The 25,802-nt window shown below is 39.9% G+C and overlaps 1 protein-coding gene across 1 annotated transcript in view; it reads right to left on the reverse strand.

Annotated features, from left to right (window-relative positions):
* Window positions 1-25,802, reverse strand: part of MYLK (myosin light chain kinase) — a 313,404-nt gene that overhangs the window by 14,016 nt on the left and 273,586 nt on the right. Inside the window, exons 27-29 of the mRNA XM_027845152.1 lie at window positions 22,487-22,610; window positions 11,381-11,533; window positions 8,420-8,543 (exon numbers count right to left, since the gene is read on the reverse strand). Coding sequence (XP_027700953.1) covers window positions 8,420-8,543; window positions 11,381-11,533; window positions 22,487-22,610 — 401 coding nt within the window. The remainder of the gene's footprint in view (window positions 1-8,419; window positions 8,544-11,380; window positions 11,534-22,486; window positions 22,611-25,802) is intronic.

Genomic DNA, 25,802 nt, shown 5'->3' on the forward strand with positions numbered 1-25,802 from the left:
CCTTGAGCAATACTGCCTGTCATACACAAGGCAAGCTTCTCAGGAGAAATGCTTCCTAGGATGAATCAGCCATAGGTTGAGTGGGGGCAGCTACCTACCTGGCCTAGTGGATACAGTGCCAGGCCTGAAGCCAGGAAGACTCCTCATCCTGAGTTCAAATCTGGCCTCAGACACTTCCCAGCTGTGTGACCCTGGGCAAGTCATTTAACCTCGTTTCCTCATCTGTAAAATGAGCTGGAGAAGGAAATGGCAAACCACTCCAGTATCTCTGCCAAGGAAACCCTAAATGGGGTCATGAAGAGTTGGAAACAAATGAAACGAATGAACAAAGAGTTTTATATTCTGCTCTGGCCAGATCATATCCTGAGATTTGTTTTCAGGACTCCTTATTCTCGAGGACTTTCCAATCTTCCCCAACCTGCAGAACAGCCTTCAGTCAGTTAGTCCACAAACATTTATTAAGCACCTACTATGTGCCGATGGCTGTGTTAAGCACTGGGCATATAAGGAACAGTAAAAGACACTCCCTGCTCTCTGGGGTCTCACAGTCTAATGGGAAACTCAGCATGCAAATAACTATGTGCAAAGAAGCTATATACAAGATAAACTGGAGATAATCCACAGAGGCAATGCACTAGAATTAAGCGGTATCAAGAAAGGCTCGTCAAAGGAGGATTTAGCTGAGACTTGAAGGAAGCCAGGGATGCCAGGAGATAGAGATGAGGAGGAAGAGAAGTCCCAGGCATGGAAAACAACCAGTGAAAATGCCTAGAGTCAGAAGATGGAGTGTCTTGAGCAAAGAAGAAGAAGGAGAGGGGAAAAGGACCCACATGTGCAAAAATATTTATAGCAGCTCTTTTTGTGGTGGCAAAGAATTGGAAATTGAGAGGGTGCCCATCAATTGGGAAATGACTGAACAAGTTGTGGTATATGAATGTAATGAAATACTACTGTGCTGTAAGAAATGATGAACAGGCTGAATTCAGAAAAACCTGGAAAGACTTGTATGGACTGATGCTGAGTGAAGTGAGCAGAACCAGGAGAACGTTGTACACAGTAACATCCAGTTGTGCCATGACTAATATTGATAGACTTAACCCTTCTCAGCAATACAAGGGTCTGAGACATCTCCAAAGGCCCCATGATGGAAAATGCTATCCACATCCAAAGAAAGAACTATGGAGTTTGAATGCAGATTGAAGCACACTATTTGCTATTTTTTCCTTCTGTTGTGTTTTGTTTCCTCTTTCTGGTGGTTCCTTCTATTGGTTCTAATTCTTACCTACAACATCACTAATGTGAAAATCTGTTTAATAGGAATGTATATGTATAGCCTATATCAGATTGCATGCTGTCTTGGGGAGGGAGGTGGAGAAAAGTTTAAAACTCAAAAGTTTATGGAAGTGATTGTTGATAATTCAAAATAAATTAATTAAAAATTTTAAAAAAAAGGAAAAAAAATAAGAGGAAGGAGGCCACTGTCACTGGATTGCAGAGTACATGAAAGTGGGAGTGTAAGGTGTGAGAAGACCAGCAACATGGGAGGAGGGAGAGCAGGTTATGAAGGGCTTTGGATGCAAAGCAGAGAGTTTTAGATTTGACCTTGGAGATGATAAGGAGTCATGAGAGTTGTTGAGTGTGTATGTGTGTGTGTGGGGGGGGGAGAGGTGACTTGGTCAAATCTGCACTTCAGTAAAATCACTTTGACAATGGAGTGGAGGATAGACAGGAGTGGGGACAGACTTGTGGCAGGTAGACCAACGAGAAGGCTATTCCAATGGTCTGGGCTCAAGGTGATGAGGGCCTGCATCAGGGTAGAAGGAATGTCAGAGGACAAAAGATGTTATGAAGGTAAAATTGACAGACCATGTCACAAATTGTATATAGAGGATGAGAGTGAGGAGTCAAGGATTATACCTAGGTGGCAAGTCTGGGTGACTAGGAGGGCTGTGGTACCCTAGAGAGGATAGCAAAATTAGGTTGGGGTGGGAAAAAGATAACTTTGTACATGTTGAGTTTAACATGTTTACAAGACATGCAGTTTGAGGTGCCCAATAGGCAGTTGAAGATGTGTGACTGGAGGTCAGCAGAGAGGTTAGGGCTGGATAAGTAGATCTGAGATTCATCAGCGTAGAGATGATAACTGAATCCATCGACGAGGAGAACCAGGAGAGAGTGGTGTCACGAAAACCTAGGCAGAAGAAAGCATCAAAGAGGACAGCAACAGTGTCGATGGCTGAAGAGAGGTCAAGAAAGACGAAGATTAAGAAAATGCCATTGGATTTGATGATGAAAAGATGACTAGAAAGCAGTTTCAATTGAATGATGAGTGGAAGCCAGAATGTTGAGAGTTAAGAAGAGAGTGAGAGACAAAAGGAAGTAGAGGCATCGATTGTAGACTGCCTTCTCAAAGAGTTTGGGCACAAAAGGAGGAGAGATACTCACTAGTTGTGTGACTCTGAGCAAGTCACTTAACCCCAATTGCCTCACCAAAAAAAAAAAAAAAAAAAGTCAGACTTTCTGATCACCAGGCAGATTGTGGCTGCTATGATAATGGAGCAGCTAGATGGCGCAGTGGATAGAGCTCGGGCCTTGGAGTCATGAGGACCTGAGTTCAAATACAGCCTCAGACAATTGACACTTACTAGCTGTGTGACCTTGGGCAAGTCACATAACCCTGAATGCCTCAAGGCAAAAAAAAAGGAGTAGAGATAGGACACAATACTTAGCAGAGATGGATGGATCAAGTGAGGGTTTTTTGAAGATAGGGAGGCATGGGCATGTTTGCTGAGAGTAGGGAGGGAAGCAGCAAACAGACAGGGAACGATTGAAGACAGTGAGAGAAGACAGATGATAGAGGAGGCAATGTGCTGAAGAAGTGGAGATGAAATGGGGTAAATTGTGCATATCAAGGGGCGTGCCTTGGCAAGGAGAAGGGCCATTACATGACAAAGATGTGAAGGAGGAATCATGGCAGAAGGCATCTGGGTGACAGGCAATGAGGAGGGGAAAAGAAGAAACTCTTGGCAAATAGTCTTATAAATCAAGGCCTCTTTACTACCTTAGAATCATTCCCCACATATACTTATCACGGGAACCCTAGCCTGGCTTCTGTCTTTCATCACAGGAAATCCCCAATTTATAAACAACTTACCCATATAAATGGGAAATAGGGAAGTCTGAGCCTGAAGCTTTCACCTTTGATCCTAATTCTGATTGTGTAGGAAGTGATTAACCTCCCAGAGTTTATCTTATTTACAAAACTAGATGGAGCAATACTTTAAGTTTCCGTCTTTGTTTCTTCATTTAAATTTTTAATGAAATATATGGTATGCAAGCACTCACTAGATGTATGACAAAAATACAAGACTGGAAAAAAGTGATATTGTTTCAAATAAAAACATTATTATGCATTAATAATCAAAGATTCTATACTTGGAGGGAAAATCTGCATTAAATGAAGATATTCATCACTCAGCTAATCATCTCTTACTCCTCCAACAGGGAGAAATGTAATAAATGCTTGACAACCAGAATGCTTTTTCACATGGCTTACATTAGAACTCAGTTATTATCTATCTGGTTTTGCAAAATGAGAAGAGGGTCATTCCTCTAACTTAAACTTAAAAGCTCATTAAAATTCCCCCCCCCAATCTTTATTCCCTGTTCCCCCACTTATTTCTTTTCTGTTTCTTGAAATTAAACATTCATTTCATTTTTACGGACCAAGAACCTTTTACATTTTTTGAAACAAACAAAAATTCCCAGTTGATCCCAATTCCTTTTCGGGGACATCTGGCAAAAGCTCTTTATTGCTTTTAACCTGTAGTGTAGGTTGGACCTTTGCCTCCCAGCCAAGAACTGACTACTTGATTCTGGATTGTATCCATAGAAACTACCTCACCACCGATGATAGGGCACAATAGCTTGACAGACAGAATCCTTGAAACCAAGGGGTCAAAAAGCAATTCCCTTGTATACCTCAATAGCTGCTTAGGTCTAATATCTGCATGCCTACAGCTTCCTTTGAGAAGAGGATAACATATTCCCATGGCAGTTAGGCCCAGTTCAGGCCATTGAGGATCTAAGTGTTCTGTCATCAAAGACAAGAAAATACCATATGGTGCCTTTTTTATAATCTTTGTCCAATAATGCTTATGACCTGGTATTTTCTAAGGAACAGAAACTAGGTATCCAACCAGGCCTCTAATTCCCATTCTCTGCTTTGTCCAGTCACTTACATATTATCTTCCTTTTTCCTGGTGAGCTGAGGAAACCTCACAAAATCACAGACTGTAATAGAGAGGCCTCAGAAGCTATCAGGCTCTATAAAGCTTGAAGTCAAAGGTGAGTTTTAGAGTCCTAGGACCATCTGCTCCCAGGACTCTCATACTATTTCTAACTAAAAGTATTTCTTTTTAAAAAATAAAAAAAGATTTTTATTGAACTTTTGTTTTTATATCACCTACATTCTTCCCTGTATGTTTCTCTTTTCCCCTTCTAGACAACTATCCTTTTATAAAAAGAACATGTTTTCTTTGTTTTAAATACCTAAATTAAATTTAAATAATTTAAAATAAATAATTTTTAATAATTTTAAGTATTTAAATTAAAATATGAAAATTTGTTTTAAAAAGAAATGCCCCCAAACTGAATATAAAACTTCAGTTGTGGTCTGACAGGGCAGAGTAAAATAACACTATGTCCTCCTTGACTTGTATTGAATTTGTGATCCTCCTGAGCCATGTTTTTTTTTTTGAGTTCAACAAAGTAGGACAAGTGAGATGCTTTATTTCTATTTAAGGATACCTCTCTTCTACAGATATAAAGTGTTATCTTTCCCTATGCAATGCAGAGAAATACCACATTACTGGTGGCCTGAAACACATCTCCTCTGTGCTTTTTGTCTCTGCATTGGATCTTCTGAATGTGTCTCACAGAGGAGAGGGTGGTATACGTGCTCCTGAGATGGAACTCAGCATACATTCTCCCCATAGAAAAAAGGTTACCATGTTGGTTAGGTATAACAGAAATCATGGGGCAGCTAGATGGAAGAGTGGATAGAGTGCCGGCCCTGGAGTCAGGAGGAGCTTAACCTAAATTTAAATTTAGCCTCAGATACTTTAGTGGCTGTATCACCCTGGGCAAGTCACTAAATCCTGTTTGCCTCAGTTTCCTCATCTGTGAAATGAGCCAGAGAAGGAAACGGCAAACCACTCCAGTATCTTCACCAAGAAAACCCCAAATATGGTCATGAAGAGTGGGACACAAGTGAAATGACTGAATAACAACATCAAAAATAAATGAAATCATACTATTAGCAAAATTACTCTACTTTAGCTCCATTAGGGGTAAAACAGGATTTTTGTGGGCTAAAACATTAGAATCTGGAGCTAAAATAATACCTGGAAGGGATTTAATAGCATCTGATCCTACCCTCTTATTTAACACAGAAACTGGGGCCAGTAAATGCTAAGTGACTTGCTCATGATCACCCAGCTGGCCAGTGGCAGAGTTGGCATCAGAGTTTAGGTCTTCCAAATTACAATTCACTGTTCTTCTACACCACACTGTTTCTATGGAAAAGTACAAGGTCTTCCAACATGTCTCAGAGTTGTTGTAAGCTATCAAAGCTGAAATGTTGAAATTCTCAGTATTGTGTAACGGAAGATTATACTTTATGTCTGTGGAAAAGAAGTTATCCTTAAATACTAGCCGGGTGATCATGGCTAAGTCACCTACAGTCAGTTTTAAGTTCTGAGAGCTTGAAATGGTACTAAGGGACACCCTGTACCATAGGATCTCAAATGATAGACTTTTAAACAAACTACTGAGATACAGCCTTGTTCTTTTTTAGTGCTAGAAAATCTGACTGATGACATGGTACACAGAGTCACTCCAGAATGGGAATATACAGGACTATAAGAGCATTAAAAAGAATTAAATAAATGAAAATTATGCATTCATATATCTATATCTATATGGCATTCATATGAATGTAAATGGCACTCCCTGGTCTTCTACAGAAACTCTATGTAGTCCTTACTCTAGATTCTCACTTCTTTATCCACCTATTCAAGTTTAAATATAGTCTTGGCCTTGGTCCAGTTCTAGATGGTTCTGATACCAGCAAGTTAAGCCACTCACTCATGTGCAATCCAGCAAATGAAATAATCTTCCCGGCAGAATGATTACCCAATCTCATGTGCTTTTCTCAGTTCTCGTCCTTTTTGACTTTCTTTTAGCCTCTGGCACTATTCATCACCCTCTCCTGGATACTCTCCTCTCCAGGTCATTGGGTCATTGTTCTCTGCAATTCTCTTCCTACCTCACATCTTCCTTGACTCCTCACTCACATATCCAGTTTGTTGCCAAGCTTTGTCCTTTCCACCTTCACAAGATTTCTCATATATGTCCCCTTCTCTCAGCTCCCAAAGCTGCCATCCTGGTGCAGGCCAACATTACTTCACACCAGGACTATTGCCATAGCCTTCTGGGTGACCTCCCTGCCTCACATCTCTCCCACCCCAATCCATCCTCCACTCAGCTGCCAAAGTGGTCCTCCTTAAAGCTCAGGTATGACCTAGAGTACTGGGCCTGGAGTCAGGAAGACTCATCTTTGTGAATTCAAATCTGGCCTCAGACACTAGCTGTGTGACTCTGGGCATAAACTTGTTTGCACTTGTTTGCCTCAGTTTCTCATCTGTAAAATGGGCTGGAGAAGGAAATGGCAAACCATTCTGGTAGGTTTGCCAAGAAAACCTCAAATGGGGGTTGAATGTACATGTGGGATTCCATAAAAAATGGAAAAAAAAAAGAGTCCTTTACCTATCCCTTCCCCCCTTCCCCCCTTCCCTAAATGCTTTTCCAAGCAGCTATGCTCATTTGGGCCATAGCCCTAGCATTTTAAGTCATTTAATTTCTCAACCAAAAAGTGATGTCTTTAGTGCTATAATAATCTCCCTTCATCGCAGATTGTTGTTGTTATTCAGTCATTTTTCAGTCCTGTTTGACTCTTCATGACCCCATCTGGGGTTTTCTTGGCAAAAATACTGGAGTAGTTTGCCATTTCCTTCTCCAGCTCATTTTACAGATGAGGAAACTGAGGCAAACAGGGTTAAGTGACTTGTCCAGGGTCACAAAACTAAGAAGTGTCTGAGGAAAGATTTGAACTCAGGAAGATGAGTCTTCCTGACTCCAGGCCTGGTACTCTATCCACTATGCCACCTGGCTGCCCATGGCATACCCACGCTCATGGCAAATTTACTGATAGAAAATCACTGTCAAGCCTGTCATCTCTTTTCCCTCTCCCTTGTATCATTTTAAAATTTCTCATCATTTCCCAGTTCAAGAACCTTGCTCCGGTCAAGCAAACCAGCTGAGTAGGAAATTATTTTTGCTTTTGAGTCCTCATTTCCCCCACCTGGGTGGCACTTTCCTATTCTCTCCATTAATCCACATACTCTGGAATCACTGCTCATTCCAGCCTCTATCCCCCTCAACACTCCCAAATATAGTTATGAAGAGCAGTATGGAGCCATGATGTTCGTTATTCTTTGTGTCACGTCCATCCCACGGGACTATAAACTTAACTTCCTTACATTAACCATGTGTCCTCCATTATGCTGGGGGCTCCTCAAAGGAAGGGCAATCTGTCTCTCCTCCCTCTCCAATCTTTCCCTGTGTTAGACTGGAAGTTTCCGAAAAGTAGAAATCATGAGTCAATATAAAGGAACAAACAGTGGATATGGAATAAAGAGATTAGGGATTCTAGTTTTCATTCTGCCACTCATTAACTATCTGAATTTGAACATATAAACCACATCACCTGTCTATCTACTCTGCAGCTTTTCTCATGCATTAAAATAATGATGTTGGTGCAGTGTGTAATAGTACTAGGCCTGGAGTCAGGGAGTTCAAATCCAGCCTCAGACATTTAGTAGCTGTGTGCCACTGGGTAAGTCTCTTAACCCTGTTTGCCTCAGTTTCCTCATCTGTAAAAAATGAGCTGGAGAAAGAAATGGCAAACCACTGCAGTATCTTTGCCAAGAAAACCCCAAATGGGGTTAGGAAGAGTCAGAAACAATTGAAACAATTGAACAACAATGATCTGGTGAAAGAGGGGCCCATGGTTTGGAATATTGCTACCATGGGACAGAGTAATGTAAGTTGACCCATAAGGAGATTGAGCCATTGGAATGTACCTCAGAGGTCATTTGGTCCAAACCCTTCATTTTATAGATGTGAAAACTTAGCCCTGAGGGCTATCTATCCACAGAGCTATCTGACCCTACATAGCATTTCTGACACTTAAGGCTTCCCTGGAAATACAGGAATCACTAGGAGAGCTGGGGAGCATGACCATCCCGTGTCACAGTGACCCATGGCCACAAGCTGCTCACAATGATTTCTAGCTTACCTGCCATTTTCTTCTTGCCATGTACTTCTTCATCCGATCTTTGGAAAGCTTCTTGGCTTCCATATTTTTGGTGTCTTTTATTAGCCATGGATGTTGCAGGCACTGGGTGCAGTCCAGGCGGTTCCTTTCACAGACAGATCAGAGAATCAGAATGTTAGAGCTAGAAGGGACACTGGAGATGGTCTAGTCCAGCCTCCTCAGGTGACCGATGAGGAAAAGAGAGAGACTCAGGTTAACAGTATCACCAAGCAAGTCAACCAGAAAGTTGTGCATAGAACCTGGGTTTTCTAACTCTCAGTACCGTCTTCTCCCTGCTGAACCACACCGGATTTCTAAGACACAGCAACAGGATTTCTTTGCTTGTATCCTTCTATCTCCATTTCAGTTGACTTAAATCTATTTATTTCAGCTTAGTTGGTAAGAGAAAAATACATCTGGGAATAAGAATACATGACCAAAACTAGGTGGCGCAGTAGCTAGAGGGCTGAGCCCGGGGTTAAGAAGAGTCAAGTCCAATCTCAGACACTTACTACCTGTGTGTCCTTGGGCAAGTCACTTAATCAGTGTCTGTCTCAGTTTCCTCATCTGTAAAATGGGGGTAATAATAGCACCTACCTCCCAGGGTTGTTGAGAGGATTAAATGAGACAACATTTGTAAAGCATTCTGTAATCCTTAAGGTACCATATAAAAGCCAGTTCATTATTTATTATATATTTATTATTTACTATTTATAATAGTTTTTATAATTTATAATAGCGTAATAATTAATAACAGTTACTATTATTATTACTAAAGAAAGACCCTGAAATTCTGTTCTTAGTTTGAACAGAAAACTAATCTTGACCACTCAAATTCTGAGTAATTATGCAGTGTTACAATCATGTCTGGGACTACCTGAATGGAGCACATCTGGGAATTCTTCTAGGCCAAGCTGTCTGAGTCTGCCATAAGAAGGAATGGGCAGCACTAGAAACCTTTGCCTTTCTGCTCTGTTTCCCTCTCTAAGAAAAGTAACAGTAATACATGTAGTTAAAGACTTTTAAATCACAGAGCAACATGGGATTATACATGTGAATACCATTAAGCTTCTATTATCAGAAAGTTTGAGAAATGAGATCCTTTGGTTAATCAAATATTTTAGTTAATAGTATCGTTCTTTGTACCACATGTGAATTTAGAATATGAAAAAATACTAAACTACAACTGTACTGAATATCAGTGAATATTTCACTGATACTTGCTGAAGTTGAAGGTGTTTGCTCCTACTTCCAATTTTTTTATAATACTTTGCTTGTACCTTAGATATTTGTGTATGTGCCTTTTTCCCACATTGATTTTTTTCTTTTTTAAAAAATAATATTTTATTTTCCCCCAGTTACATGCAAAGACAATTTTTAACATTTAAAAAAAAATTTGAGTTCCAATTTTTTTCTCTTTCTCTCCCCCCTCAGACAGTAAGCAATTTGATATAGGTTATACATATTCAATCATGTAAAACATATTACCATATTAGTCATGTCCACATTAGATTTTAAATTCCTTACGAGTGGAGATTTCACCATCTCTGTCTTTGCAATCTCATCTTTACAATGCCTTGTATGAATTAGTAGAGACTCTGTGGTTATAATATAGTATCTTTTTAATCGAATGGAGGAATAAATTCTGTTCTCAATCAATCAACAAGAATTTTGTAAGCTCCTACTGTGTGCCAGGCACTGTGTTTAGCTCTGGAGATATAAATCCAAAAAATGAAACAAATTCTAGTAACAAGAAGCTTACAACCAGACCTCCAATTCCACAACATAATAATAAGAGCTCACATTTATGCAATATCCTGTCCTTTGGTTTATTAGCTAGCATTTATAGAGTTCTTTCTTTCTTTCTTTCTTCAGTTGGGCTTAAGTGACTTGCTCACAGCCACATAGCTAGTAAGTGTCTGAGGCCAAATTTGAACTCAGTTCCTCCTGACTCCTGACTCCTAGCTGTCCCTATAGAGCTCTTTAAAGTTTGCAAAGCATTTTATAAATATGATCTCATTTGATAGTCACAATAACCCTGGGAGATAGGTGCTATTATTTACCCCCATTTTACAGATGAAACTAAGACAGACAGAGGTTAAGCAACTTGCCCAGGGTCACAGTGTCTGTGGCTAGATTTGAACTCACATCTTCCTGATTCCAAGTACAACACTCTTCACTGTGTTACCTCGCTGTCTAGTTTGTAGTTCACAAAGCACTTTTGTCACAACAACCCTGTCAGGTAAATGGAATAAGTAGTAATAGTTTTATTCTACAAATGAGGAAATTGAGGCTCAGAGAGCCTCAAAGACTGCCTACAGTCATATAACAAGTTAGTAGGAGAACTGAAACTCAAACTTACACTTTCTGATTGATTCCAAGTCTAAGTCTTGTTCCATTTAAGCACAGAGCTACTCACTATGTAGCTATTTCAGGGATGCATAACTTATTAAAAATATATTTTGATAGTCATATTTCAATTTAATTGGTTTCCTTGTAATCCTACATATCTTATTTTATGCATTCAACAGCATTATTCTGAGAAGGGGTCCATAGGCTTCCCCAGACTGCTCAAGGGGTTCAGGACTCAAACAAGGTTAAGAACCCCTAATTGTTTCAATTCTCTGCTTCATCGTATGTGTAGACTGTACTATTCAATATTGCCTGCCTGATATCGTATACGAGGGTGAAGCTCACTGATTAATGGAAAATGTCTTCCTTCCCCCTTTAAATCCACTAATAGACACATGATCAGGCACCTCTCATCCACACTGACAGCCCACCTTTCTCTGCTTCTATAACACTCTCCAACAGTGTGAGCCATAGGGGAGGGTAAAGGCAATAGTCAAGCAGTAAGGGGAAAACTCTCCCCTTTCCTATCCCAAATCTTCCCCCTTCCCCAAAGTGAAAGAAAACAAAACCATTTAAATCTCAACGGCTTACTTCATGTCCTTTTTCAGTAAGTTGCTGATAAAGTCCTTGGCATCGTCAGAAATTTCATCAAATGCTTCGTCGTCAAAGTCCCAGGTGGCAGAGGTAACGTTTGCTAAGGTTTCATTGTCGTTATCACCCATGAAGGGGGAAAGTCCACTGACGCTGAGGAGAGGGAGATAGAAAGAGCACAGGTGAGCAGGGAGCAGGTGGGCTAGCACGGGTGAAACCCTTAATAGTCAGGACAGTGGGCTGCCCCAGGGAGGCTGAAAAAAGCACAGGAGATGAGAGTGAATTATGACTGGAACATAAAAGGTGGCTGATCCAGGCTTACCCAAGTTACTCTGAACAACTCTTGTTACATAAATAAGGTAGTGAGATTTCAGACATTATCAAGGTGTTTTCACTCTTCCACTAAATACTTTTTCCCCTCTGCTGAAAAGGAAGATGTTCAACACGAATAAGGATTGTTTCAGTCTTTGTACTTGTATCCCCAGCGTGCAGCATAGTGCCTGAGCCATGGCAGGCATTTGACAAATACTTGATTGACTGATAGAAATGAAATGTTTTGTTCCATTAAGTTTATTGCTTAAAAAAAGGGAAGGTGAAACAACTAGAATTTCCTTTCCATCATGGCTCTGGTCCTCCTTGTCATACAGCCCTAATCTTTCCCCAGGCCCTGTTCACAAATCTTCATCTATTTTCACATTGGGAATAAAGGTAAGGAAAAAGACAGAAATGAGTAGTATGGTCTAAACCCTACCCAAAAAGGGGTAGGCATTTCATAGCCTAAGAGATCCTCAGGGAGGAGATCTCATATTGTGTGAAGATTCTCAGAATTCAACTGCCATGATCTAGGGAAAGGGGAGGTAGGGAATAAGGAAAAGATTGAGATGGGGGTAAGATAAAGGAATGGACATTGTGACCACCTTATGCCCAGAACGACTGGCATGAGCAGGGGTGGGGAGGAGATCACATGTTACAGTCTAGCTTAAAGGTATTTGCTAGATCAATATGGCGGAAGATGAGGAAAGGGTGGAGGGCACCAGGAGTCATGCACAGATAATAATCCTATGACTGCAATGTCATGTTGCAGAAAGCTTCATTGTGCAAAAGAAGCAGGCTGAAGGGCGGCTGGGGGTGGTATGCTCTTTCACTGTATGTTCTGTAACCCAGGAGGAACGAGGGTTGTGCTGGAGACAGCTCAAACTGGATTGTGGGAGCCAATTATTAAATCTTCAATGTGAGAATTTTACACTTCAGAAATGAGCAACTGCTACAAATAGGGACTTGATTTATTATTTTGCTGTTGTCTAGGCTTAAGAAAGTAATGGAAAAAATGTTAACAATGCAGATTAAACTAAAAAGTATGTCATACGTACATCCCCCTTTCCCCTTTCTGAGGGCTGATTATGAAACATTTACCAGCACACCCCGTTAGGAACCCAATAAATGCTAACTGAGAATTCCAACTGTCTTCCATCCCAGACCAATAAATATGATATGTCAGCAGAGCTAATGTGCTTCAAAACAGGCTGACAATTGAAAATAAGACAGAGATGGCATCTTCCAAAGCTGTCCCAGAGCTCACAAGTCACAAGTAATACCTGAAGGAGACAAGCAATGGGTAAACAGCACCAGGTGGGCTTCCATTACCATAGCCACTTATTGGGGGAAAGGAGAATAAAGGGATATAGTTTTGAAGGCATGAAAACATCACACACACACACACACACATATACACACCCCTAATCAGAGGCAAAAATGGATGATGTGCATCAGTGACTGGAAAACCTCCCAGGCACGGAACCTTTCATCCCCTGTCTGATGCGGTCGCTTTGATGGTTGGCTCTGCTCAACTGATTTTCTTTGTTACAATGAGTGCATGGAGAGTAGGAAAGTGAAGCAATACTGGAAATGTAGCAAAGAGCCAGGGTAACTTCCAGCTGGAACTTCAGTGACCCTTAATGGGAAAAGACCTCGTATGATCATGCCCCCCTTTCTGTGAAATGTTTTGCTCCTAGAATATATATACAAATATATATCTGTATGTGTGTGTATACACACACACACACCTTATCCTTAAAAGCATTTCTGTGAAGCAAAAATACTAGGAATTAAATTTATTCTATCATTCTCTATCCTACTCTGTTCTACCATTCCATTTTGCCTTTTGGATTTCTTGTTTTATTGGTCTTTTATGTTTTTTTCTATTTTATTATGAACTTAACAATCATCAACAAATATGAACATTTGAATGTACAAAGAATTATATAAAACTGAAATGCTTTTGAACAAGCAAAACCAATGCAGTTAGAATTTGAAGGGATACAGATAATTAGGAAAAAAATCTTCCTATAATATTTCTGTAACAATGGTCTGTCTATGGGGCAGCTAGGTGGCGCAATGGATATAGCTCCAGCCTTGGAGTCAGGAGCACCTGAGTTCAAATCCAGCCTCAGATACTTGACACTTACTAGCTGTGTGACCCTGGGAGGGTCACTTAACCCCATTGACTAAGGGGAGAAAACCACAATGGTCTGTCTAATATCCAGGATCTATGGGGAATTGATACAAATATACAAGAATAGGAGTTATTTCCCCAACAGATATGTAGTCAAAGCATAGGAACAAATGAGGAAAGGTGAGATATCAGCAAGCATATGAAGACATGCTCCAAATCACTAATAATAGAACTGCAAATTCAAACAACTTCGAAGTTCCACCTCATGCCCACCATATTGGCAAAGATGACAATAACAGAAAAGTACAATTGTGGAGCCTGTGAGAGGACAGGACATAAATATACTATGGGTGGAGCAGTAAACTTAATCAACCATTCTGGAAAACAATACAAAGCTATGGAGTCACTATACTCTACATATTTGGTTTTATTATTAACTAACTGCCTTCCATGTAAGATATGTAATCTTTTGCCAGAAATTACTATGTGTATATTTTGCATTTATTTACACGTGCAGAGAGCAGAGATTGTTTCATTTTGTCTTGGTAACCCTAATGCCTGGCACAGAATAGTCACTTAATAAATTCTTTCTGAATTAAGCTGAATTGAATTACAGTCAACTTGCTATTATCCAGATCATTTAAAAGAAGAAAGATAATCCTTGTCTTCCAAACATGGTATGAAACCAGATTAATCTGTGAAAATACCTTGAGAAGCTCAGCTTTTAAGACTAGCTATCCACATGTAACTTTTTCATATCTCAACTGTTTAATTCCAGATTTACTTGCTCCTGCCACACAGCTGCAACACTTTTGGGACACCTTCTCTTGCATCATCCATCTTCATGCTTAGAGAATGCAGACTTATCACCTGAGCCAAATGTAATTAGGAAGATGATCTGAAAAATAATCACATAATGCCATCCAAAGCCAAATACAAATGACTTCTGGATAATACACACAACTGCTTTCATTCGTTACTAAGAAGTAATTATAACTTTTTAAACAAAGGAATATAAAAGTTCATGTGCAAGTTCAGTGCAATACAGTAAGCCCTATATCCTGTCAGAGCATTAGGGGAACAGATTGTAAAAAAGTATAATACTTGTTCAATGTGAATTCAAATATCCTTAACTACACTTCCTTCCCTTTTAATTCAATTTTATTTTATTTTCAGGTCTTCATCCATTCTCTCCCACCTCTTCTTCTATTGAGAAACCAGGAAAAGCCAAACTCACCTACCTCCGTGTAAATCTCTCCTTATGTATTTATCATCACAGCTCATAACTCAAATCCTTCTTGAATTAGTTTCTATCATTGGCCTTATTCTTTGGGGTAAATATTTCCCTACAGTTATACCTAACTTTTAGCCGTAGAAAATGCTCCTGAGGGGCAGCTAGGTGGCACAGTGGATAGAACACCAGCCCTGGATTCAGGAGGACCTAAGTTCAAATCCAGCCTCAGACACATAACACTTACTAGCTGTGTGACCCTGGGCAAGTCACTTAACCCCATTGCCTAGTCAAAAAAAAAAAGAAAAGAAAAGAAAATATCCTTGAAAAGGGAAAATACAACTTTTTGTGAACTGAATCCTAATTTATATGTGTCAGAGGAGATTGTTTGTAAAGGGAATCTTATGGAAATTTTTTTTTATGTTTAGAGATCTTGTCTAAGTTTGAGCCTGGTAGGAGACATAGAGGATGATACCTTGGAGAATTCGCTGTACAGACAGATCTGTTTTCCTTTAGAATTCCCCAATAGCAGAGCCAAGCCCGACTTGTATTTTCCTGGTGAGAGCCAAAGTGGGAAAGCACCACCAGGGGGCGACTAGAACCAGCTGATGGACTCATGCAGGTAGTCTCATTCAGGCTGGTTGGGACAATGAACTCTGATGGGAGAAAAAAAAACAAAGAAACCAGCCCTTGTTGACTATTTTTAAATCGCAGCTGCTCTGATAAAGGGCAGTCTCTATCAGACTGTTGGCAACATAAGAGAGGCCTCATGCAACTGCAGAAACTGGCTTCTGCCTACGCATATTGTCATGTTTCATAAAACTTGTGGATCTCAAAGTATCTGAATGTTATTTTGGTTTTTTTTAAAAATAACATTACTATTAGAAGAGAAGATGGCTCTTTGTGTAGATACTACATCTAAAGGGACTAAGGTTTTTAAAAAAATATATATTTATTTCATTAAATATTTCCCAATTACATGTAAAATTTTTTTAATTTTAAAATTTTAAAAAAATTTGAGTTCCAAATTCTCTCCTTTCTTCCTACCCTCCCACTTCCTTGAGAAGGCAAGCAATTTGATATCAATTATACAGGTGAAGTCATGCAAAACATATTTCCACATTAGTGGCTAAAGTTTTTGCATAAATTCCATCCATGCTGTCTACTGTAGCAGATAGAGGGCTGAGCTTAAAGTCAGGAAGATTTGGGTCTAAATCTCACCTATAAGGGGCAGCTCAGTGTACAGTAGATAGAGTACCAGGTCTGGAGACAGGAGGACCCGAGTTCAAATCCGATCTCAGACACTTGACACTTAGTAGCTGTGTGACTCTGGGCAAGTCACTTAACCCGGACTGCCTTGCAAAAAACCACCAAACCCCTCCACCCCCCAAAAAAACCCCACAAATCCCACTCACTCACTAAATGTATGACCATGAGCTAGTGACATCACTTCTATGTGCTTTGGACTTATGCATACCTACTAGGAGTCCTGCCTGTAATTCACGTACTATTTCCTGGACCTTTTCTTTCATCTAGGTCTGCCTCATGTGGAAACTGCCTTCAAGTGGAAACTAGGCTGTTTTTGTCATGATCTTGGCAAGTAGACCCTGAGTTGGGTGAGGAGAGTCATACTCAGTACAGGGACAGCCACACCTGGGACCTTGGCATGTAAAAATAATAACAGTAGGGCAGATTATATAGCACTTTCTGATTTACAAAACACTTTCCTTTTCAAAAACCCCATGGGGTGCTACAAGGATGATTACCCTCATTTCACAGCTAAGGCGCAGAGAGTGGTTAAGTGGTTTAGCCACAGCCACACAGTAAATGGGAAAGGTGGGACTGGAACCTAAATCTGCTAAGTCTGGTACTCTCTTCTACCACACCACGGAGATGCAGACATTTCTCTGGCTGTGAAACGGGCTGCATGAAAACCTTTCACACAAACAGCTCTTCCTTACATTTGTTCTTTTTTTTTTTTTTTTTTTGCTAGGCAATGGCGTTAAGTGACTAGCCCAGGGTCACACAGCTAGTAAGTGTTATGTGTCTGAGGTCAGACTTGAACTCAGGTCCTCCTGAATCCAGGGCTGGTGCTCTATCCACTGCACCACCTACCTGCCTCCATCTCAGAGTGTTTTCTTTTCATTTTTTTACATTTCATTCCTCTGTGGGCAATTGGGCAACGTTCAGGGTTGATCCACTCACAAAGAAAAATGAAGAAATATTGATTGGGTCAGAGGAGAATGCAAGAATCCTTCCTACAAAATGTCCCTTCTGATTTTTTGGAAGTTCTGACAGACCTCTGATTTCACTGCTGTGAGGAACCCCTGGTGGAAAAAAAAAACTGCCTGGTAAAAAGCTTGGGTAATTTATAATCTTCAAGGGTTGCCTGGGTCCCAGAGATATTAAGTCAACTGATCAAGGTTCCAAAGTATATATTGAGGCTGGATTTAAACCTGTTTTCCTGACTACAAGACTGCCTTCTTATTCACTACTCCATGCTGCCTCTGGCATTTGTCCTATTGACATTCATATAAACAGAATCACTCCGCTCAGGAATCCAGACCCACAGTTTGTTTCTGTAGTCTATGGACACCAGAGTCCCAGCTCTGTAAAGACTTGTCTTACAGAGAACTGAGACAACCTTTCTAGTCAAGTCTCCACGTGTCTATCAGTAAGACAAGGCAAAAAGGACACTTCTAGTGGTCATTTCCAGAATCCTGCAAAGGTCTGACAGGCGGGTCACCTTCTAGTTGTGCTAAACAGCCAAAGTTGGTGATGATAGTGACACTCAGGCATGTATGTCTACATTTGGACCCATCAGAAAGTCCTTCAGAGCAGCTGCAGGAATTTTGCTCATGCAAAGCAAAAGGAAACCAAAGCCTTAATTTAATTGTGCCTTTATGGTTTAACCTCAGTCACTTGTTTTCCTTTGTTTTTCAAATTTCCATTTGATATAAAAAGGAAATGATTAAAGAAAAAAGCCACACAACCCTCTACTAGATCTTAGAAAAACAAACATTCTTGTTTTGGAATGCTGAAAGGTTCCTATCTGCAAACCTCTCTTCCTAATTAGGAACTGTATCCCAGCAAAGAGACGTCTTAATTGCTGGAACCGCAGCTAAGTTTTCCTTGTCTTTGGCTAGGCCTCCAGGTTCTTACCCCTTTGGCATGGAACTTTAATTGGCTCCTTCCTTACGACTGAATCTGACTGAAATGCCCTGGCCTCATCAGTGGATGGCCTGCCCCAGCCCCATCCTATTTTTTGTCTTCTCCTGGGCACCGATGGACAAAACTTGGCGTGAGGGGATCTCATCTATGGGCCTGTCCTGCTCACAAAACAAAATGAAGTAATTTTGATTGAGTCAGAAAAAGACACAGCATTGCCTCTTTTACTGTGTCCTCTCTCGCTTTCCCCTTCCATTTTGGTCTCATCTTTGCAGAGGTGCAGTGAGATTGCTGGGGAATGCTGCATATATTGCTGGCTTTTTGAGATGTTCTTGCTTTTGTTGAAGAGCTTTTTTTCCTCCTTTTAAAACATTTTTTTTTGCTATCAAGGATGAATCTTTGGGGATCAAGTGGGAATTGAAATATATTTTATCAAGGAAAGGAAAGTAATAAAAAAGATGTCAATAAAATTTTAAAAAACCAACATTCTTTATAGCAACAACAACAACAATAACAATAATAATAATAATAGCTAGCATTCATGAAAGCACTTTCAGGCTTGTTATTTCATTCAATCTTCACAACAAGCCCATGAGGTAGATACTATTATTACTCCCCATTTTACAGACAAGGAAACAGAAGCTGAGAGAAATTAAGTGACTTGCCCAAGGTCACATAGCTAGTAAGTGTCTGAGGCCAGATTTGAACGCAGGAAGATAGTTTTCCTGACTCCAGGTCTGGCACTCTATCCATTATACCACCCAGCTGCCTTGCTAAGTACTTTACAAATATCTTATTTGATCCTCACAACACTGGGAGTCAGGTGTAATTATTACCCCCATTTTACAGATGAGGAAACTGAGGCAGACAAGGATTAAGTGACTTGCCCAGTGTCTGAGGCCACATTTGAACTCAGATCTTCCTGACTCCAGGCCTAACACTCTAATTCCTATGATTTGGAAATGAAAGTGATTAAAAACAAAGTTATCAATATTTTTCCCCTGACTCTGCTTACTTCATTTTGGATCAGTAAGTCTTTCCACGCTTTTTTGTAGTCATTATGTTCATTGCATCCTATAACACAACAATACTCCATTACATTTATGTATCACAATATGTTTAGCAATACCCCATCCATGGGCTTGTACTTTGTTTCCAGTTTTTAGGGTTTTTTGGTTTTCACAAAAAGAGCTGCTACAAATATTTTGATGCATGGGCAGCCTTTCTTTTTGTCAATGACCTTTTTGGGGTATGTGCCTAGCAATGGCTAAGTCAAGGGATGCGTCATTTAATTCACTTAATTAGCATAGTTACAAACTGCTTTCCCAAATGGTTGTACCACTCCACAGCTCCAATAACAACATATTTAGTGATTGCAAAGTGAAGTAAGCACTGAAGTAATCTTCTGAGAGAAAGGTGGGAGACTCTGTGATGAGACCTAAAGAACCTATTTTTAGGGGTTTCTCTCTGTTCCACAATCCATCAGGTCCCAGAAATCATCTGAGGCACTTGAAAATGCCTCAGGATAGGAGAGGGTTAACAAACCTGGAGAAGGTGGAGCAGCTTCCAGGGCATTTTTCCTTTAGCCTCAGGCAGACCTGGAGTCAGGAGAGAGACCAGTTTCCCTCTTTGTTTAAAAGTGCTTTAAAAAAGGCATTTAAACCATTTTAATGTGTTTTTGAAAGTTATATTCCAATCATCTTGGATTTATGACTTTCTTCTAAAAGAAAGAAGCTCTGTATGAGAGAAACAAGTTTATACTTGATCTGATTCTGGCATTGGGTGGCTGCAGATCAGGAAGGAGAGGAGGTCCTTGGAGCGAATTAGTGAAGAGATTGAGAAATTCCCTTCTTGATCAGGAAGTGAGTGTAATGGAAACAAATGCCGAGATGGGCCATAAGGTATTCCCACCACCCCTCCCCACCCCCGTCTTCTATTCAAGGAATGCAGCACTCAAAAAACCAATTGGAAGTGCTAAGAAGGTAACTTTTCTCTGATCAGTTTGGAATAATAATAGTTAGCATTTATATCTGTATAAATGGGTTACAAATATTATCTCATTTTGTCCTTCCAATAACCCTAAGAGGTAGGTGCTATTATTAGCCCCATTTTTCAGGTGAAGAAATTGAGGTTAGGTGACTTGCCCAGGGTCACACATCTAGTAAACATTTGAGGCTGGATTTGAACCCTGGGCTTCCTGACTCCAGAGTGAGTAGTCTATTCATTGTGCCACTTAGTTACCTGTCACTGAATGTAGTCAGGTCTCTCTAGCTAGACAATCAAAGGCTGGTGGGAAGCTTCAGATAGATGAAAAGAGGTACCTTTAACTTTTGATGCAAAACTGACCAAAGAAACCAAAGCTAGGAACATTTGGCATCAAGGTTTGGGCTCCAAGTTGAGATGAGTTGAAGGGGAGGAAGTGCTCTACTCACCAGACAAAGAACAGGAAGTATAATTAGCGGAAAAGTCATTTAGCTGTACCTAGGGTGTGACATTTCTTCATATTTTGTTTTAAATATGTGTCCTATATTAAAGAAAATAATGTTTAGATTTATACCTGATTGATGTTTACATTTGGTTGTCTTAATAAAGAGTTGTATTTTTGCATGAAAGGATGAATCAGATTTTAGAGGCAGGAGACTTGAAGCGTATCTCATCCAACTTTCTCATTTTAAAAATGAGGAAATTAAGGTCTGAAGGTCACACAGGAAGTAAGTGGCAGAGTAGGGGCCTGAATCTAGGTATTCTGACTCTAAATATAGCATTCATTCAACAGTACCACAGCATAGGAACACTATGGGCACGTGGAGAAACTGCTTCAAACACAAACTGCCAGCATCTTGGGTGACTTCAAAACCTACCAGAATGTCTTGCACGTACTAACTCTTCAAGAAACATTTGACAAACTAACTCAAATTTCTCAATTTGTAACTAGAAAATAAATCAATGAAATCTCCCTGAAATGGAAATTCTGAACTTCTGGTCCATTCCAAGGAGCCTTCTAAAAAATTCAATTCTATTTTCTCGCATTGCTTGCTATTTGCATCTCACATCTTTCTATTTGAATTATTTCATTGTTTTCTGTTGCCTGATTCCTCCCACTGAAGACACTTGTTCTGAACTTCCACTTTCTCATCATGGAGAGCTTTTATTAACTGACACTTCCTTTCATATGGCTCTCTGCTGGGTGCTGCAATAGGATATTGAAAACACAGATGAGAAGCACCCTCAGGAGAATAATGTGCTGTCAGTTATATACAAAGAAGAAGCTCCTGGAAAATGTACTTCCTTCCTTTTCTTGAAGAGCTAGGGGAGCAGGAGTGTGGAATGTTGCACATACAGCTAGACATAGTCAATATGTCACTTGGTTTTGCTGAATTAAAAAAAAATTGTCATGAGGGAAGGCTCACTATGTAGAAGAGGACAGAAATATTCAGAAATGAATATGATACAAAAGCAAACCCATTATGTTCTTACCTCATTATAATGTTTTAAGGTTTTTTCTTTCCCATAGGAGTGGGGATGCGTTACCCTAAGTCATCTACATTTTCCCCCAGAGATCCTTTATGATCAATGCTACAAGGTTCCATTGTAATGAGAAAGCTGACCAAGGTTTGTCACTACAGTCTATCTACAAAGAACAGAATTTATCTCTGATCTAGCAATCTGGCCTTGGTTAAAAAGATTTAACTCACGACTCTAGGTGTCACTTGGCTCATACTCAAAGCAACAACATTTACCAGACAGACCAATTCAAACCAGGAGCTTCCTTGGCCTCCTTTCCCTTCGCACTCTCACCTTTTCTTCTGTGTATTTTTCATTGGTACAGTGCATTGTGCTCTTCGTTTGGAGTCAGAGGACCTGAGGATGAGCCCTAGCTATCTCATGTTTTGCCACTCACTAAGTACCTACATGAATTTAATTTCTCAGCTGTGTCATCTATAAAACGAGAGCTGAGCTTGACATACAAAGTTAACATCTAATGAACACTTGTTGACCAATGGACTGACTGTGGGGGTTGGACTAGAAGAACTTTAAGGTCCTAGCTAGCTCTAAATTTCTGGTCCTGGTTTCATTTAGATGGTATTGGGCATTGTGTCTCCATGTTCCACGGAGTATACCCCAAATAAGGGTAGGTTCCTTGATGAGCTAATTTCTACATCAATTTTATGCCATGATGATCACTGGATTTTAAGTCTTTCAGAAATCTTGTCCTTGCCAAACCACCCCACCCCTGGCCAGACGTAGGACTCACAGGATGTAGCAGATGACTCCAATGCTCCACATGTCTGTGGCATAGCCAATTGGCTCATAGTTGATCACTTCTGGGGCAACAAATTCTGGTGTTCCGAAGAGGACCTTCAGGGAACCTGCATTCTCTGCAACACAAGGGCAGCGGATCACTCTCCAGCAATATTCTCAGAAATAAGGATTAAACCTTGGTATTAATGGACTGCATTGGGTACCATGAGAGAGAGTAACACAGACATGAACCTCACCTGTAAGGGACTTCCAGTATTAGATGGACAGTGAAAAACAAGCATATATTGAGAGTAAACTTTATTTTTTGAAATATTTTTATCCTGAACTTAATGAGAATTAGCATTGTTAATTTTAACTAGAATTAACAATTTATAGCTAGAATTTACATCGTGTTTCAAAGTTTGGGGGGCGGTTAGGTGGTGAAGTGGATAGTGTACTGGGCCTGGGGTCAGGAAGACCTGAGTTTAAATCCAACTTCAGACACTTACTAGCTGTGTGACCCTGGGCAAGTCACTTAACCCCGATTTCCTTGCAAAAAAAGCAAAACAAAAAAAAAATCTATAAGTTAAACCAGTAGCTTTCAAAGCTGTCCTGTTTGTCTACTTATTTATGGTATTCCTTCTGTTCTCTTTATGGTATACTTTAAATTAATGCATAAATTCAGAAATGAAGATAACTGTATACGTTAAATGACAGCTGAAAGGTCAGGATACTCAGTAAGCAGAAAAGAGGTGGCAAAGGAGGTGCACACTGGGAGAATTGCCAACCTCTCCCAATGAGTAAAGGAAGATGGCCTATAGAAGGCAGGATCACAAAAGCTGTTGGGAGGTTGGGAGGGAAGAATCCTGGCTTCCGTCTTCTAACACCTCATCATTGGGAAGATCTTCCTAGGCAGTTAGGTGGCTCAGTGGATGGAGATTTGGACCTGGAGGCAGGAAGACCTGAGTTCAAATTTGGCCTCTGACATTTATTGACTATATGACTCTGGGCAAATCACTTAACCACTCTCTGCCTCAGTTTCCTCATTTGCAAAATAGGGATAATAACAGCACTTACCTCAAGGGCACTCTGAAAATCTAAAAGCGAGATATAAATCTTAGCTATTATTACGGCCCAGACCTTCTTTATATTCCTCCTGTACTTTTCTCATAATTGAAGATGCTTTTATGGGGGTCAGAATAGAGAATTATAAACTCTTAAGAGATGGAAGAAACCTAGTAGTCTAATCTAATCTAACTTCAGAGATGTTATTTGCAAAAAAACCAGTTTTTATTCCCTATAATTTTTTTTTACTGAACCTCTGATTTCCTTGGTGTTAGGGAGCTCCTAGTAAGGATTTTTCTCTGCAAACAGAGAGAAAAGCACATCTTTAAAATGAAGAGGTCTGATTAGTTGGCTTCTGGAGTCTCTTTTTGCTCTAAGATCCTATGAAATGGCCACTGGCTTGGCTCCCCTACAGGTTTATTATTAAGCCTCTTCATCCCTTAATTTCTCTCATAATTTCAAATTCTCTCTGTAAAAAGGGTCCTTTGTTCTTGTTCAGTTGTTTCAGTCATGTCCAACTCTTGACCTTATTTGGGTTTTCTTGGCAAAGACACTAGAGTGGTTTGCCATTTCCTTCTCTAGATCATTTTACAGATGAGGAAACTAAGGCAAACAGGATGAAGTGACATGCCCAGGGTCACATAGCTAGTAAGTGTCGAAGGTCAGATTTGAACTCAGGAAGATGAGTCTTCCTGACTTCAGACCTGGAGCTCTATCCACTGCACCACCTAGCTACCCCCAAAAGGGTCCTCCTTAGAGTCAACTCTTCATGATCGAGCATCTTTAGCATGCCTGCATCTTTTCTCCCTTTACCCCAGGTTGTGGCCTACCTTTCTGCTTAGAAATGGGGTGGTGCATGTAAGAAAAAGCCCTGGATTTGGAGTCAGAGGACCTGGGCTCAAATCCTGACTCTATTGCTCACTACCTGTGTAACCCTTGGGCAGTCATTTAGCCTCTCTAGGTCTCTGTTTTTTCATTTGTAAAATGAAGCAGTTAGTCTAGATCCGTGATGTCAAACTCAAATAGAAATGGAGCCTCTGAAATGTACAGAAGAATCCATGGGGGTTGTAGATTGACTTAGAAAAAAATATATTAGCATTATCTACGTTTTTTCTTTAAAAATTTTATTTGTTTTGTTAAATATTTCCCAATTATGTTTTAATCTGGCTCGATGTCGTGGGCCACATGTTGGACATTTCTTGTCCAGATGACTTCTGAGGTCCTTTTATATCAATAATTCTGTGATCTCCAGAGAAAGAACTTATGGAGCCTGAATGCAGATCGAAGCATGCTATTTTTCACTTTCTGTATCTTTTTGCTTTTTTTTAAACTTTGGGCCTGTGTCTTCTTTTACAACATAACTAATATGGTAATATGTTTTGCATGAATGAACGTGTATAATCTATATCAAAATGCTAACCATGTCAGGGATGGGAGAAGTGAGAGAGAGAAAAAATTTGGAGCTCAAATTTTTTTTTAAATGAATGTTAAAAATTGTCTTTATATGTAACTGGGGAAAAATAAAACGCTATTTAAAAATAATTCTATGATCCTGTGATCCCTTCTTCAGTAAAGTTTCACAGAAGAAAAAAAGGAGAGAAATTCACCCCAAGGTCCTGGGCTTTTTTTGCTATGTTGCTCTGCGGAGGGCTTTGTAAAGAGTGGAAAAAGTGAAGGGAGATAAGACATTATTTAAAATGGAGAATCAGTGGCTGCACTGTTTACTCATCTTTGTATCACTCACATGTTGTCTATCTAGTGCATACCCAATAAATATTGGTTTAACTGAAAAAGCAGAAATAAAATTAAATGGTGGGGGTGAGGATAATTAGAATGGGCAGGCATGCTGATATGATATCAGAGGTGTCATGAAGGCCCAGTGCCCCACACAAACACCTTTCTTATAGGCTTCCTGATACCTAAGATTCATATAATAGGGCAAAATATTTCACTTTAGGGTTATAAATAAGGCTTAAATATAAATATTTCTAGGAGACTTCTGATAGATTGACTTAAATTCACAGAAAGGTATATAATGACTGATAGCAGATTGTGAACAGGGCTTATAATGAAAACAGTCTGAATTTATACAGTATTTTAAGGTCTATGTAATATTTTTTATACATTGTCTCATTTAGGCTCCACAACAGTGCCCTGGGGGCAGGTGCTATTATAATATCTCCATCTTACAGATGAGGAATCTAAGGCTGAGAGCATCTGAGGCAGGGTTTGAGCTGAGGTCTTCCTGACTTCAAGTCCAGAAT

This window comes from Vombatus ursinus, unplaced genomic scaffold, assembly GCF_900497805.2.
Source record: "Vombatus ursinus unplaced genomic scaffold, bare-nosed wombat genome assembly UNPS02014959.1, whole genome shotgun sequence".
In the NCBI taxonomy this organism is placed as follows: Eukaryota; Metazoa; Chordata; class Mammalia; order Diprotodontia; family Vombatidae; genus Vombatus; species Vombatus ursinus.